We start from the raw sequence: 17,181 nt of genomic DNA on the forward strand, positions 1-17,181 counted from the left end.
TGTGAATGTTTGTGTGTGTGTGTGTGCTCTTGTTGTCTTATCCAGCATGTGTATCCCTATGATGTCAGTGGTCTCAGTCAGCACCACTAAAGGTGGCGTTATTGCTGATGTTTTGGCTCTACTGTAGCAGTGCCTCTGCTCCTCACAGCGATTGGGATTCTGGGAGGAGAGGCTAACGAGTGCAGGAGGCTGCCAGGCTGTACTCCGAGCGCCAACCAGGAGAGTCGTGAAGTGAGTGGATCAGCGAGTTGGTGCTCATGCAGAGACAGGAGGCAGGCTCCTTTCAGAATGTTACTTTGATGTTTGCGTGCAATCAGAAAGCTCAGATAGAGATACAGAGACTAAGGTTCCAGCTCAGACCTGAACCTTGGAGAGGGCAACTTGTGGGTCTGAGACATCCCTACCTCTGTGACTTAACTTAAAGTTGAGTAGGAACAGAAATCCTGCTTCTCTTTTTCTGTAATGCGTTGTCAGATGTTTCTGACCTCTTTTGAGGTCTGCTGTTGAGAGGGGGGTAAAAATGACCTTGGTTTAGAAGTTCCATGAGCAAATCTGCTTCCCACTTATTTTGTAGAAAAGCTTCAAACTTTCTTTCCCTTTGATGTTCCTTGCAAGAGTTTTGTGACGAGGTCCAGTTTTTATGCAGATATCACAAATTTTAACTATTAAGAAAACATTCTTACTTGAAACTTTATAAAGTCCCTCTTTATGTGTTTCTGCTGCACAGGTTAACTTGTTTTTATTTCAAGCTAAATTTTGGAGCAGATGCTGTCCCAAAGTGTGCGTGTTGGTCCCAAAATAAACCCCAAAAATGACTCAGTGTTACTCTAAGTCTACAGGATGAGCACCTTCAAGCTACTGTGGCTTTTCAGAATGACGTGTTGAACAACTTTTCAGGTGACTTGCATATTCACCTGCTGTTGTGCAAGGAAGCAGAAATCCTCTGTTTAGCAAAGATTCTGTTATCAGTTGTGCTGTGTTTGTAGCTGTTACTGAGACTGTCATATAAGCACATTTGTAAGCCACTGGTGTACCTTGCTTTGATGGGGCATCCTGCCCAGATCTCTCAGATGTCCAGTCTACTTTGCAACCCCCCTCACTGCAGCTCACTCGGCTCATTCATTACATCCTGAGGCTCCTGTTTAACAGCAGAAACAAGGAGCAGTTCTGGTGTTTGATACTTTTTAAATGAGATTAGACTTATTTGAATCTGAGCCAGAGCTCACTTTGATCATTAACTATCCCTACATCGCCTTGTTTGATCCAGACGCATTCATAGAGGTTTAAGAACCACTGTTTGCAGACAGAGAGCTGTTTGCACAGAGCAGAACTTTACCCTCTCCTTAGTTTACTTTTTGTCGTCAGTCAGCGTGTGGAGCTGAATTGTCTTGCCGTGGTAAATGCTGCTGTTTCACTGCTCCAAGCAGCATAAAACAAACTTTCCAAATCAGAAGCAAATACACTTTGACCTTCACGGGTTGCGCCGGGCCCTGAAGATGTGTTTATTGAATCATATTCCCCCAGGAGCTGCAGCAGATGCAGAGGCAGAAAGCTATTTTAGAAACAAATTCACCCAAATTGAATTCATCCGCCGGGTATCACTTCTTCCTCTGGGTAGAACAGACTTCTTCTTCTCTCCTTATTTGAAGCAGCTCCTGGCACTGATGCCGTGATTCAAAGACCTTTTTGTTTCTTTATTAACTTTTGTTGCATGTGCCTTTTTGTGCAATTACAAATCTTGAGTTTTTAAACACCAAAACAAAGATAACCCTCAAAATAATTATAAAAAACTAGGAAACCACTCACGAAACACTTTAGTCCGACTTTAATGTTATACTTTCAGCAGTGTTGAAAATTATGATGACCCAGTACATATTTCATTTTCCAGATCTTAGTATCCAGAATATTGCCAGGATCTGGATCGTACTGTTACATCTGTAAGAAATCATGGTGACCTTGTCTTGTATTGTTTTGTAAACAAATCCGACCATTTCTCATGAAGTTATATACAAATATGGTGAAAAAAATCCCTATCTCACAATGATAAAGAATCCTTTAAAAATGTCCTGGATCCAGACGGTGATCCAGATCATCTCCAAACATTTCCTGGAAATTTCATCAAGATTAATTTGTTACTTTTTGAGTTATGCTGTTAACAGACAAACTCTCCCAAAAACATAATCTCCTTGGTAATAATCTAATGCACAAACTCACTTTTCCATCAGTTCCATTAAATTTGATACTTGACTGGTGTTTCTGTCATGGCCTTTCCTCTCCTTTGATCTCACTTGAGTTGAAAAGCAGCACTTAAAGCCATTCATCTCAATGCACTCCACTCTTTTCAGTCACAAAACAGTAGTGGATGGAAATTAATTTAGATTTTCTTTTTCTTTTGAGGCATTTGAGCTAAATTTGGATGGAGGCCTCACTATTGCTGACAGGGGAGTCTTCACTCTGACGCTAAATCTCCGCTCTCTCTGCTGAAGTGTTAATCCTCTGCCCCTGCTCTCTTTTAAGGGTGTGTGAGTGTGTGTGTGTAGAGAGAGAAAGGAACAGATATATGATGATGTGAGGTAGCTCCCAGAGTCTCTGACGAACTTGATGGTCCAGCAGCTTGAGTTCAAACTTTGATGGACATTCCTTCAGCGTGATATAGCTGCAGTAGTTCTCCGTTCGTTCTCCATCTTCCTGCACTCCTGTTTGTTTACTTGCCCCCTGATGGGATGTGGTTTGGATTTGCGGTGTGCATTTTTTTCTGTGAATGTGTAAGAGCCATATGTTCGTGCACACGCCTCTTTTCAAGCACTGTTTTAGCAGCTTTGTGTTTGCCTGTGTGTTGAGTCTCCTTTTTTTTAAAGTTAGTGCTTTACAAGCCCTCATCATGGAGGAGCTCTGATGAAAACCACAACAGATACAAAATTATGAGAGGCGGCTCTTTTCAGGAAACACAAGTCTGGCATCAGGGGAAAAAGAGCGGGAAAGAAGGGTTGCTTCTAATTTAGCGCACTGCATGTGTGAGGAAAATCAAGATTTGATAATTCTGATTCTTTATGATATGTTGCTTGGCGCCACCCTGTGTTGTTGTCCATTTCTTGTAATTTTTTCATCTCTTTTCGTCATCTTTGAATTTGGAGTGGATAATTACTTTGTATGGCTCATTTGTTGGTCATGGACATCAAACTGGTTTTGTCTTCAGTGATATTTTTACTATTTTTGCTCCTGTGTTTGTCTGGAGAGCCTACATGTAACCATGGCTGCATTGTTTACATGTGAAATCATCTGTTAGCAGCCTGTAGCATGTCAATGCTAACTGGTGCAAAGCCGGATGTTTCCCCACAAAGTGAGGGGAAGGAGGTGAGGATGATGTGCTGGTTCTCATGCGAGAGCTTTGGGAACGTTAGATCTATCTCCAATAATATAGACAAGCTAGCCATGCTAACCCAACAACAGAGGGAATACCAGAAGGCAGAGTAGCATCAGCAACCACTGCAGCAACCATATTTAAAAGGTCATACACCACACTCAGGGAACACTTTCCATGTCTGAAAGTATTTTCCCCAGCCATTGTGTCCAGGAGCTGCTCAAGCCTGTATTTCTGTTTTTTTTTCTTAAACCCTGGGATAACAGGGAAAGTTTAATGCAACAGTGCAGCATTTACAGTCTTCATGTGGGCTGGTGAGTTTTTTTCCTGGTCCTGAAATCTCAATTCAGGCTTAGCAGGAGGCAAGATGTTCCTTCATGGCTGTCTGTGGAAATTTAAATCAAACACACCCTCGGCACAGTTGAGGTAACAGGATCTCTTCTGCAGTTGTGTTGAAGTGTCTCAGGTGCTGCATTGGCCTCAGTGAGAAAAGCTGGGGAGGAAATTTTGGAAATGTTAGCGACTGACACAAAGTTGGTGTGAAATGTGCAGTAAATAAAACTTTCAGGATGCTTAAAACCAGCAAATGTCTGCAACTACGGCTGAGCTCCAAAGGCCAAATGTGACTCACGTCTCACGTCCCTTTCAGAGCCCAGTGAAACCACAACAGCTGTCGAGATCAGTCTGTCAGTGGCCGGACAAAAGCTTTCGTTATCAAGCAGCTTATGGGCTCTAATGAAAGACAAAGCAGCCGTTAAGAGGTTTAGGTGACAATACAAAAGATTATCCAACATGCTGCTCCGCTAGGTTTAGAAACATGAGCCCTGTTACTTTAAATGTCTCAGTTAAGACTTGACTCAAAATGAAAGTTGTCCCACTCTGATGCATGATGCTTTGTAGCGAAATGATCTTTTTTTTTAAAAGTTAATCGAAAAAGAAGCTTAGATGAAAAGTCCGGCACGGGTAAAAAATGTTGTGATGGTTGCTCTTACTTGGATTATTAGACACCCATGGAAAAGGATCACAAACCGCGTAGCTCTCTGTGAGGTTTCTTGTGCCAAAGCTTGATGAAATATTTGTGTTTGTGTAGTGAAGATGTGCAGGGAGTGTGAGTGTTTGGACAGCGCTCCCTGGCAGGACATTTACCACTTCAGTGTAGAGCTGTGGAGGCAGAGCTGGGTGTTAATAACATGAGCGGCATGCAGAAGAGGCCAGGGCTAGTTTACAGATGACTGTGGAAGTAGCTTTTAAAACTCAAGAGTTAATGAACTGATGAGATCGAAGAAGTGGTGAAAACTGCTTTGAAGGTGATTAGAAACAAACATTATCCATCTTTTCAATCTTTGAGAGAATCACAGTTAATGAGGCACAAAGAGTTCAAAGGACCTTTTTTCATATTCTTTACTGAAAATTCAAAGTGTTACCTTCAGGGAGACTTTACTGAGCCAGCAGGTACAAAAGCAAATGCTTTGAGCTCTCTTCTTTAAAACACCTGTAGCTCTGCTGAACAAACAAGCTGATCATTCCTGACATCTTTGGCACAATCATCCTTCTTTAGTCTTTGAATGTTGTGTAGGTATGTGACAAATATTTCATCTTATTTTACCCCAAAAAATCTGCTTAATCATCTCTTCTTTCTATCCTTGTTTTAACGTAATCATAGTGGATTTAGGCTTTTCAGCTTATCTTGATTTCACTTTGGTTTGTCTCTTTGTTCTTTCTGTGTAAGCTTTTGCTGTGTGTTGCTGTATCATTTGTTTTTATCTTCAACATACTGTCATTTTTTTTACTGTTCATTTGGTTCAATATGTAATATAAAGAGCTTTGTGTAATATCACAGTGTAGGTGCAGTTTTTTCTAGTCCATTTAAGTTTGAATGACGTTGGCTCTGTTAACATGACGTTTCATCCGAAAACACAGTGAAAAAATCTGCGTTCAAACACAGAAATGCTGAGGAACTGAAAAGGCTGTAGTAAGCATGCCAGGCCTCTAGTTGGTGCTATAACTGTATGATCCAGAAGCAGCCTTTGGGAGATCTTAACTGAAGTGCAGTTTAGGCGATCATCTGGTGTATTGGCAAATGCTAAAAGAAGAAGTGGAGCCACAGATGCACATTTTGTTGAAAGAAAGTCTATTGGAACTGCTGTTGAATGCGCTTGCTCAGGGTAGGACCATAGACTGTAAAAAACATGGACGTCCTCTTGCTCGGCTCGAAGTGAGGTCTCCACAAAAACTGCTCCCCCTGGTGACTGGCTGCAGTGTAGGTTTAAAAATACTGCTTTACAGCCATTCCAGATGGGCTGTGGTCAAACTTTAAAAAATTATTACTCCTCATAGAAATGTTTCTCACGTCCGATTGTTGTGGTGATTTGAAGGTATCATTTGGCTACCTTGTATTCAGGTCCTCTTTTTTCTGATTTGAAGTTTGAAGTTTAGTTTTCATTCGTTATACGAGGTTAAAAACAAGCTTTAAGTAACGTTTAATGATGATTGACAGCTGCCGTTCATGTGTATTTTTTTCGGGGATCGTAAAATATGTCGGGAGGTAGAGTCAGGAAGTGATTAGACTCTCAAAAGAAAAAAATATATATATTTTTGTCACCCAGCTCCACTCAGATTCTCCCAGAATCCTTCATCGTCTGTACTGCGCAGAATCTGAGCAATGAAACCGTACAATGATAAATGGCGGGGCCACGCTGTCCACTCTATATACAGTCTATGGGTGGGACGTGATGTCAGCGTTTCAACTGAAAACGCCTGCTTACGTTTCAGAGAAATTCTACAAAGTAAGTGTTTAGTTCAGCTAAAACACTGTTTTTATGAAAACGTGCGGCCGGAACACAACAGTACTTTTGCATTTCAACCTAATACTGTTGTCGCTTAAATGGCCCCTTAGACAAAGAACTGGGGCCACAGTGAAAAAAATTGAAATAATAAAGTTACACATTTTTTTTCTCACATACAACAACTTTTTATCTCATAAAGTTATGAATTGGTTCTCAAAATCTTAGATTTTAAAATATAACCTAGTTTCTTTCACTGTGTCTTAACTTGTTATAGCACAATCATGGAGACTGCCTGTGATTGTTGGTCTTACTTTGTTTTTTTGTGTCATGATCACACAGACACACAGGTTTTAATTGTAGCTTTGCATTGCACTTTTGTCCAAGACACATTCCCCCCCATACTGGAGGCAACAAAGTGTGTCTCGATCCCAATCCAAACCAAACAGCTGCCATGTCACCATATCAATCACTTATTGGACACTCAAACTCTCACCATCACTTGAGTGATGTAAGACCATTCAGGAGGATGTACTCACACTGTTGGTGTCTTCATGAGACCAGTTTGGTTTTGACAGTAAGGGCTACTGTTGGGTGTTTTGGTTATGTGATGCCGGACTAGTTTTTTCAAATGAGGATAAAGTTGCAAAAATCATCAGTAACAATGTTGATTAAAAAACAAACAACAGCAACAACAAAAAGAACTGTATGTAAGACGATAAAGGCACAAATGGGTTTCAGACACATCCCTCAGCAACTTCCACATTGTTCGATGAAGACCTTGTTGGATGACAAGCTTCTGAAAAAAGCAGATAAAAAGATGCCAAAGGGAGCTGCACAGTGTTCAGCCTTCTAGAAAATAATAAATTATCAGTCTTCTCATCTCAGTGTCGAACATTCAGCCCACAGCAGTGCTCTTTATTTTCTGTCCGTCACTGTTTTCTGTTTTGGAGCCACTGTTTCAGGACTTGATTGAGATTGACGGTGGATACTTGGATCACTTTGTTGTTTCGTATCAAACATTGAACCCTCGATGTGTTACTCACACCCGCACACAGGGATGCTAACAGGATGTTTGTTCTGTCTCTGCAGATCTACACAGACTGGGCAAATCACTACCTGGCCAAGTCTGGCTGTCAGCGCCTCATCAAGGACCTGAGCCAGGACGTCACTGATGGAGTCCTGCTGGCACAGATCATCCAGATCATAGGTACACACACACACACACACACACACACACACACACACACACACACACACACACACACACACACACACACACACACACACACACACACAGACCATGACAGAACAAAAAGTCAAACTTTTGTTACTGCAGAATATTTTTTGTGACTTTAGTGAAGCAAAGATGGTTTTCTCAATCTGTTATCAGCAGTAATGAAACACTGCATTAGTCTTTAACTCATTCTGTCTGGTGGATGAAACAACCACCCACACACACACACAACCACACACACTCTCATTCTGTCTTTCTTGTGGTGAGTTAAAGGGATGAGGCTTCTCAGTCTGAAGCAGAATTTGGGCCAAATCACAGCACTCATCTCTTGTCTTGGGTGCTGGGTGAGCTGCAGGGGTAAAGATCTATTGGTCTGACACCTAAGGGTGCAGAGACATGTGTCACCCATTGAACACAGGAGAGCGCCTTAACTTCTCTATCTTTTACCCCACTCTTTTTGTCTTCCTTTACCCCCCATGTTCATGTATCTTCATTTCTTTCTGTGCTCCATCTTTGCTCTGATGTCTCCCTCTGTCTGTCACTTTTTCCAGATAATTTTCATCCTCCTCTCTTTCTTTCCTCCTCTCTTTCTTTCTCTATGAGTCTCATGTAGCCTGCATACCTTCCTCTCCCTTTCACACGTCTTCTGCTTGTTCTTAGTGAATGCAGAAGCACCTTACTAGTCCATTACGATAATTTAAAACCCATTCTTGGAAAGTGTAGTGTAGGGGATTACGGCGGAAATGCAGTAATCACATTAACGGTTACTAATCACTGTAAAACTTTCTTACTTTGCCATGTGTTAGCCAGTACGGCAGTCAAATTAAGAGAAGGCAACTATCTAGCACTGAAAAGTAATCTGACTGATTGCCAACTAATTTGTGTAAACTAATCAGCAACATTCTAGTTCCTATTTGCAGATATTTTAAGGGGCGCCGATTCTGAAGTTGCACACACTACAAATAACAGCAACATTTCTCCACATTCAGCTCTAAAACATCACTTTGAATGCAGATTTGGAGAAATATCTGTGAAATGTATTTGTCAAATATTACATATAAATGTTAAATGTCATAAATAAACGTTACAAATAATTGTTTTGATTCTAAATATTTAGCTAAGTTTCAAAACATTTAGTTTTCTTTGTAAATATTTAGCTAAGATTTCTAAATAATACGCAAAGTTTATAAATATTTGTGAAAGTCTATAAATATTTAGTGTTTTCAGAGCTAAATGTGGCAGAATGTTGTTATAATTTGTTCTGTGTGCAACTTTATAATTGGTGCCCCAAAATATTTAACTAAAATGTATTTACATCCTGGTTCTTCAATTCTGTGAGGCAGAATTTAATGGCATGTAAATGAATTTAAGCTGACATTCAACTGAAATAGAGCAAAGAAAACATCAAATATTGTGATTGAAAAGTGTGAATTCTTGTTAAATATACGCTTATTTTGAATTTGATGCCAACAACAGGTGTCAAAGAAAAGTTAAACAAAACACAAAAAACATGAAGTAGTTCAAACTAAATAATAACTAATAACTAAATAATGTTCTTCAGATCACAAAATGATGTTCCACCATCTTCCTACAGTTTCATAAAGCCATATCAAGAGTCAGAGAATTTGGAGAAGTCTCTGTTTAAACAGTAATACCAAAAGCTAAGAGCAATTTGAGACTTTTTTCTTTTCTTCCTTTTTCCAAATCTTGATAATTTTATTTTGGTTACATCAAACTCAAGACCTTTTAACAACAAGTAAATCACAAGGAAGTTTCATTTTCCGGCTCATACTGCTAGCTAAAGTGTGGCCTCCTTGTAACTTATTGTTCACAGTAAAACTGAGACCTACCAGAAACAGACGAATCAGTTAAACCTTTAGGTCATGTAATACACCAAGAAAAAAGAATGAAGATAAAAATTCTAGCATTTACGTCTTGAAGTGCTAATTTCAACATCTCCTCCAAAGTAATTTTTTCTTAACTTTGCCAGTTTACCTGAAGCCTACATCATCACAAGTATAGCACCCATCACCACAAGTATGACATATGTCAACAATTGTAGGGATGGGCGGGTACCAATACCAGGTATCTATATCGTTACCAGCCTTTTTTCAAGGTATCAGTACTCGTGTAGGCTGCCGATACCAGCAGCCGATGCTCAAGGCAAATTCCACTGCAAATATGCTTCAGGTCCTGTTTAGACAACAGAAATGAACCAGGGAGAGTTAACTGTTAAACTGTTTTATTTTGCACTTCAGTTTATTTTTAAAAATATTTTTAAACTGACAGTTGTGAGTTTTACTAGGCATGTTGGATATTGTTTTTTTAAATATTTATTTAAAAAAACAGACGTAAACTCAGAGAGAGTTTTTTGTGTTTTATTTTGGACTTAATGTCAGAGTGACTGTGCTGTCTTTGATCATAATGATGTGCCACAGTGAATTAAAACTTTATGTATCAAAAGTTCTAGTTGTATTGGTACTTGGTATAAGTGAGTACTCAAGAGAGAGTACTTGTACTGGTATTGGTCTGAAAAAACAAAAGTGGTAGCGAACATCCCTAACAAATTGTGTTACTTTTGCAGCCGTCGGTCAGCAGGGGGAGCTCTAAATGTTTTGGTTGAAGTTTTGGGGAGCTGCTGTGTCGTCCTATTTTATCCACTCTTTAAGGGTGAATTTCTTAAGAGCTCCCTCCGGTGACACAGTTTGAGTCATGAATGATCAGTAAACCTCTTTTATGGACAGCTTGATGAATCCTGTAGTGAGGAGTTGACAAGGTTTTTTCTGTAACTTGCGCTCCTCTGTTGTTCTGACTGCAGATTCTGTGTCTTTTCAGCACCGTTCCTTTCACCCATTCTCTTTTCGTCATCTGACATTTACTGTCTTTGCTCGCTTTCTTGTCTCTATTGTTCGTCGCTGTTGTTAACTTCTCTCTTCTCTGAGACTCGCGCTCCTTCTTTCTATCACACATAAACTCTAACACACACAGACTGAAACACTCTTTTTCCTCCCAATTACAAATGCTGCCTTTTCTACTGAAGCTGTCTGTTCCCAAAATCTCCACTTTTCTTTAAACTTCCCTCCTCTTCCTCTTCCTCTCCCTCTCTCCCTCTCTGTCTTTTGGATTGAAACTTTACCCTCCCCACTCGCCCCAACAGACAATGAGGCCAAGCCGGCCTGTCAGTAATTCTCTGGCGGCAGCTGACGAATTAGGCAGCTTTGCTTTCCAGACCTTTCCTGCATCGCTCTGCACCTCTACGCTCAACATAGACAACACACACACACACACACACACACACACACACACACACACACACACACACACACACACACACACACACACACACACACACACACACACACACACACACACACACACACACACACACACTGGCTCCCCGCTGGATTTCTGCACCTGAATTAAAAAGTGACTGGACGAGGAGATGTTGGGCTTCACACAGTAAAACTCTCCATTTCCTTTTTCTCACACAGCAAATGAGAAGGTAGAGGATATCAATGGCAGCCCCAGGAGCCAGTCGCAAATGGTGAGTGTTACAGCCTGACATCAATATTCATCTTCATCTGTCCTTTCATGCACAGTTGCACAGGAGAGATTTATGTTTGTTATGCAGGAGAAGTGACTTCAGACTGCTTTACTATGAGGCTGTAATTAAGTTTCACGTTGAGTTTTATGCTCGTTTTACTGGAGCTAACAGAGAGAAACAGTCAAATAAACTCCTGGGTAATGGGATTAAAATTTGTATTCTGTTATATTCAGTTACAGCCACTTTATTGTCAGCTGTTTTATCGTCAATACTATGAACCTGTGGTTGAATGAGCTTCATTTCATCACCTGTTCAAAGCTTTTAAAAGCAGAAAAACAGATCTATTTCTTTTCAGATTTTGTTAAAGTCCTGTTTTGGGTTATTTCATGAAGAAATAAGGCTGATAATGAGGAGGAAAGCAATTCTGCTTTTCAGGAATAGAAATCGTATTAGTAATTATTTAAAGCACAGAATGATTTTTTTTTTTTTGACGCCTTAAAAACAAAGAACTGTGCCCTTTCACATTCAAGAGGTAGTTAAGTGAGAGTCCCCAAAGGCAGGTTTCTCATCAGACTCATGTGCTTTCTTATCTTTGTGTCTTTTTTTCCTACAAAATTCAATGTGTTAATGACTCCAGAAAAAAATGACAGTCTAATGCAGAAGACCTTTGATTATTTTATGACTTGAAACATCTAAAGGGACTTAACTTCACATTTGGGCTCAGTGAGGAAAACTGCATCATGTTAATAACGTTGTTTATTAGTATTATAGGCTTATAGATTACATTTCTCACAGGTTTACTCCGAAGTTCTTCTTAAGCAGTTGTTCAATAAAACTCTTTTTAGTCAGTAAAACTTTTCTGGGTTGGGCTGATTTTATCTTTGCCCTTATTTCCATTCTTTGGCTTTTAATTCACCATGAGAGTTGTGTGATCGCTGCCCTTTTATGTCTTTAGTGGTCTTAACCCCTTTGTTTTTATGGCTCATATTGGTTTCCATGCAATATTTTAATTCATTTATATGTTTTATTGATTTTCTGATTTGGTCTTTATTGTGCAGCACTTTGGGAAACTTGATTGTTTTTAAAATGTGCTATATAATTGAAGTGGATTGGATTGGATTAACAGTTTAAATGCATATACTTCTCAGGATGAAATGTACATACTATATTACACAGGTACCTTATCTTCATGTAGGGGTGGGCGATATTGCCTCAAAATTATATCACAATATTTTAAGGTAATTTGTGATAACTATATGTATGATGATATGGGGTAAAAAATTGAACAACTTATTATTAGTGGTTGCTGCTTCTGAATAACAGCATTTTTGTTGCACACACAGTATAGAAACCACTTTTCCAATCATTTACTACTACTACTACACAAGCTTGAAATGTAAACATAGTAAATAGGTCAGATCCAGAGGAAATCTGACGTTTTGGAGGAGGAAAAGTTAATCTTGCAGGTGAAAAACTTCATTGTTCTATACGACACAACACATTCTTTCTATAAGGAAACCAACAGAAAGAAGGCGTGGACTGAAGCTGCTGATGATTGGGGAGGGCCAGATGAGTTTAACATGCTAATTAATTACCATGTAAGTACATTGTCATGGGTGGGATTCCTGCAGGAACATGTGGTTCTCCTGTGATCTTGTGATCTCAGGTATCCAGCTGCAGAGTAACATCCAGTATGAATTGGCATGCGGCCAAAATCAGTGGAACTGCGCTGTGCGCAGCTCACACTGTATGTGTGAATTGGGGATAACGCTGATATAGAACGTTCGGCGCCACCACACGTCCGTCGTAGAGGCAAAAAAATCCACTGATAATAATGTGGCATACACGTCCTCCTCCCATGTCTTCATACGTCATCGCGCCTCTGCAGTGTAAATATCGCGTGATGACAAATTTATATCATCAAAAAAATTAATCCGGTATTATCATAGACGATGTGATGTGGCACACCCCTACCTGCATGTTAACTTTAAAGCTGCTGTTGGGAAATTCCAACTTGTGTTGTTTTGGCGCCCCCTGTGGACAAAGTGGTACTGCTTATCTCGTGTTGTTCTGTTCATTTGAAAATATTTTTTTGAAGTTTTCTGACTTATTACCTTTGTTTCTTTCAACGGTCAAATATGACAGGTGTTTTCGGTGTCATCTAAATATATGTGGTATCCCACGTTACAGGTCTGCAATGCCCTTGCCCAGTGCAGAAACATACACGCATAGCATGATGCGTATGTTTTAATCATGGCTTGAGAGCTAACTAGATCTTTATTTTGGAGTATACAACCCGTGACCAAATGGCTACAAAATATTTGAAAAGTTAAGGAGATGGTAGTAAAAAGCATGCTGGGTATTATTCAGAAAGATGGTAACAACTGTCAGAACGACACACCGCCACTTGATCTGACACACAGTGGATTCCTTAAGTTCAGACCCCAACATGTTTCACTGGCTACTCTTCATTCATTCATTCATTCATCTGTACTTCTGGCTGCCATGCGTCTGAGCGATGTTGGTGGTTTCCTCTTTTCCCCATTTAATGAGACGATGGGCTGCAGAACCGCTGATTGTCGTCACTGTGAGATAATCACCCCTCACTTTAACTAGAGTTGACTAAGTGTTTATACAGTGCTGGTTTTTGCCCTGGCATCTGCTCTCCTGCCATTAAAAGTGACTAAAGCAGTTTAGCTGCTTCGGCGCTCTTTCTTAATAAGACCGTGTGGGCGAGGAGCATGTTTGGTCCTGACTGTGTGTGTGTGAGTGTGTGTGTGTGTGTATGTCATGAGCCCTTTGTTAAAGCTGAGTTTTGCATATTCATGCCTGCCTGTGCAGCATTTTAGCTTTTATGGAACCATTTTAACATTTTTTACATGAATCTGAATTTTAATGTGTCTGCTCCCTGGGAGGAAATTAACGGATTTGAAAACATCCCTCCATGCATCTGGGGTAAATCTGGAAATTTTTCAAGAAGAAGCAATCACTGAAATGTAGTGTCACTTTTACAACTAGTTTCACCCATTCAGTAAAGTTTTCTTTTGTTTTACTTTTCCTCTATGGTGAGAAAAGCTGAAACAAAGAAAGACTAAGCACTTAGTTAGTACAACATGAAAGAACCAGGAAGGAAAGCAATGTCAAAGTCTTGTGAATCAGGGCTTTCTCTAATGTCAGTGTGTGAGCTCTATGTGTCAAAACAAGGGAGAGATAAACCTCTTTGTGGTGTTTGTCCCACTGAGTGATTCTAGTCCTGGTCAGAAACAGCTTAGTCGAGACTGACGCAGTGGTCACTATGGGAGAGCTGTGAGCAGAACTGCAAGCATGTAGCTCAATATGCCAACAACCTCTGCGTGTATGTGTGTGTGTTTTTGTGTGTTTGTGTGTCTTTGTCTCAGTCACTCACTAAGCCCATTGATCCACCACCTGCTTCGACCACAGAGGGTACAGCCAGCTTGGGAATTGAAGTCTAAGGAAGCAAGGTTGCTTAGTGTGAGTGCAGAAGGAAGGAAACATCCGACACAAACATTCAAACACAACATCCACAAGATGTATAGCTCGCAGGCAGAGCCGGTGTTTGGGTAAAGAAGCATGAAGATTATTAAGATAAGAGTTTTCAGCAGCACAATGTGACTCAAACAAACAGGTGCAGGACTCACACTAACTGATCTGTATATAATCTAATAGACCATTTAAATGACATTTCATTTTATTGCCCTAGCCAGGCAGACAGAAAATTGAGGGTGATTCAATTTGTTTGTTCTGTTCTAACTTGATTCTAAGCATTTCCCAGATGTGAAACACTGCTACACATTAAATACCAAGATGAAAGTTTTAGTCTGCCTGAGCAAATATGCACATTGCAAAAATGTGATTTTACTTTAAACTCAAATGTTATTCAAATTTACATTGAGGAACCAAATGAAGATGAATTTTTCCTTCAGGGGAACTGTTTTGTTGTTTGAAACACTGCCAGCATGTCAGTAGCAAAGGTTTCACAGACAGAGACAGTATAAAATTAACAACAACCAAAGTAAGGCCACCCCCTATTCTCCACCTAAGTTCAGTATGAGGTGTATTTTGAGTACATGATTGAAGTGAAGGTGGGTTTTAATCAGGGATGTCCCGAAGTAAATAAAACACTTTCTTCTCCTCTTACAGCCCTTTGCACACCAAACAAGTGTTTTTCACACAAATATTTCGCACGCTACTTAAATTTAATAATGAGTTTAATTTATTTATTTTATGTATTTAATTTAATTTAATTTAATTTAATTTAATTTAATTTAATTTAATTTAATTTAATTTAATTTAATTTAATTTAATTTAATACATTTTTTCAAACCTACTGTTTTTCAATGCAAACTGTCACACCAGCAACATTTTTTTACTGAGCGAAATTGGGGCTTTTATTTTTTAGGACCGAGGTTGATTTTTCCAGAGTTTTGCTGGCGATGAATACACATCATACCATTCAAAACCAATCAAAACACTCATTGTTGACAAGTCACATACCAAAACATTCAACATTGATTGTGTTTGTGTCCCAGCATATGGTTCTTTGCGACAAAAGACATAAAGAGAAAAAGAGAAGAGAATAGCTTGGGATTTAATATTAGGCCTCCAAATTGTTTGCAATTTCTTTCCGTGTATTCACGTAGCCATTGGTGTGCAAAGCCCTTAAGACCTGCGCTTTTCTCTGGTGTACAATTTTTATTTTACCTTTCTATTTGGGATAAGTAAATAATCAGGCAAAGATTAAAAAAAAATTAAGTATTATGGGTCTGAGAAGCAGAAATGTAATGTCAACATATGTGGACGATGGGTCTCAAGAGGCTAAATATTAAATTTTCCTTAAAGGAGACTGTGGACTGCTTTGGCTTGTTGCCTTTGTCAAGATTTTGCCACAACGTTTTGGTGTGAGATAATATAGATATGAAATATGCCTTTAACTACATTTTCATGAAAGTGCAGCAAAAGACTTTTCTTTCGGACTCGTCCAGGGTTTTCTGTGAACTTGAAAGTATAGGGCCATACCACAGAGTCAGATACATGCAGATGATTACAAGTTCGCTTATCTATAGTTTATTAACCCATAAACCAAGACACACAGCAACATGTGGGATATTGGCCAGCTGGGCAATCCTATCTCCAGATGATGTGACTATAGTGAGTCTTATTCTTCTCTAGAGGGCTTAGGTCTGAGGCTTTAGGGTAGAGGCTGGAAATTGTATAATGTGGTTGTGAGTATTCATAAACTTAAGTTTCACTCTTGACTAATAATGCTCGGATATTTCTCTAAAGCTTCTTCACACCAGAGTTTAAATCAATGCACAGCACTTCAAACTGCAGCAAAAGTGTCCACTGGTCAGCAGAGTTTGATTAACATGACTTGGCTCCATGTAGCGCTGATGATGTGAGATGAGGGTTGCCAAGTTGTCCAATCAGTGATTTACCTTGCAGGCCATGTGACTTACTGCTACAGCTCTTGGCTTGTTTTGTAAAACCTCATGAACAACAACCAGAACACTAGTGTGCAATAATGCAGCTTTTCCTTGGTCAGACCGATGAACCCAACTACCCTCTGAGATGAAGGTGATGACACTTAGACTTATGGACGTCCAAGTGTAGAAGTATTTTGTTTGGCCAGTGGAATAAATCCTACACATAAGTTATTCACAGACAACTTTCCTCCTGTCCTAAGGCTACAGCTTTTCTTTTACTTTTTGAGTCTTACTGGCAGCCTGAAGTGTGAATTCTGGGACCCTGCCACTGGCCACCATGCACCTGGAGCTTAAGCGCCTTGGCCAGAGACATCACAGTAGCAGCAGCTGTCAGAGAAAGGTTAGACGAGTCAGATTTACTTCCTCTGCACAGATTATTTCTCCCTTTTGGGACCTGAAATGGTGATCCTGCCATCACAGGCCTGTTTCTCAAAGTGACGGGTCGATGCCTGGTCCAGTCAGTGGACGGGGGCCAACTGAGCAGCTGTTGGAAGCTGAGGAGCAGAGACCAGCCGTACACAAGCATCTGCAAGCTTTACTGCTAATCTATAGACTTAATACATTCTTTTTTTCTCTTAACTCCATGTTTACGGTGTGAACTGCAAGTCGGTCATTTCCTGCAGAGCTAACCCAACAGAAAAACTTGGCACATGCATGGATGATAAGCCACAGACTGACCAGTAAAGGCCAGCTTTGACTATTCACTGACATCTGTCCCAGCAGCTGTTTTTTACTATTATTATTTTCCGATT

At 39.8% G+C, this 17,181-nt stretch overlaps 1 protein-coding gene across 11 annotated transcripts in view; it reads left to right on the plus strand.

Annotated features, from left to right (window-relative positions):
* The window catches only part of nav3 (neuron navigator 3), a 526,882-nt gene that overhangs the window by 336,288 nt on the left and 173,413 nt on the right, over nucleotides 1–17,181 (plus strand). For all 11 annotated transcript variants that reach the window (XM_074698217.1, XM_074698218.1, XM_074698210.1 and 8 more), the window contains 2 exons: nucleotides 7,237–7,354; nucleotides 10,873–10,925. In XM_074698217.1, coding sequence (XP_074554318.1) covers nucleotides 7,237–7,354; nucleotides 10,873–10,925 — 171 coding nt within the window. The remainder of the gene's footprint in view (nucleotides 1–7,236; nucleotides 7,355–10,872; nucleotides 10,926–17,181) is intronic.

This window comes from Halichoeres trimaculatus, unplaced genomic scaffold (genome assembly GCF_033239565.1).
Source record: "Halichoeres trimaculatus isolate MK-OKI-2021-1 unplaced genomic scaffold, fHalTri1.1 fHalTri1_scaffold_21, whole genome shotgun sequence".
NCBI lineage: Eukaryota > Metazoa > Chordata > Actinopteri > Labriformes > Labridae > Halichoeres > Halichoeres trimaculatus.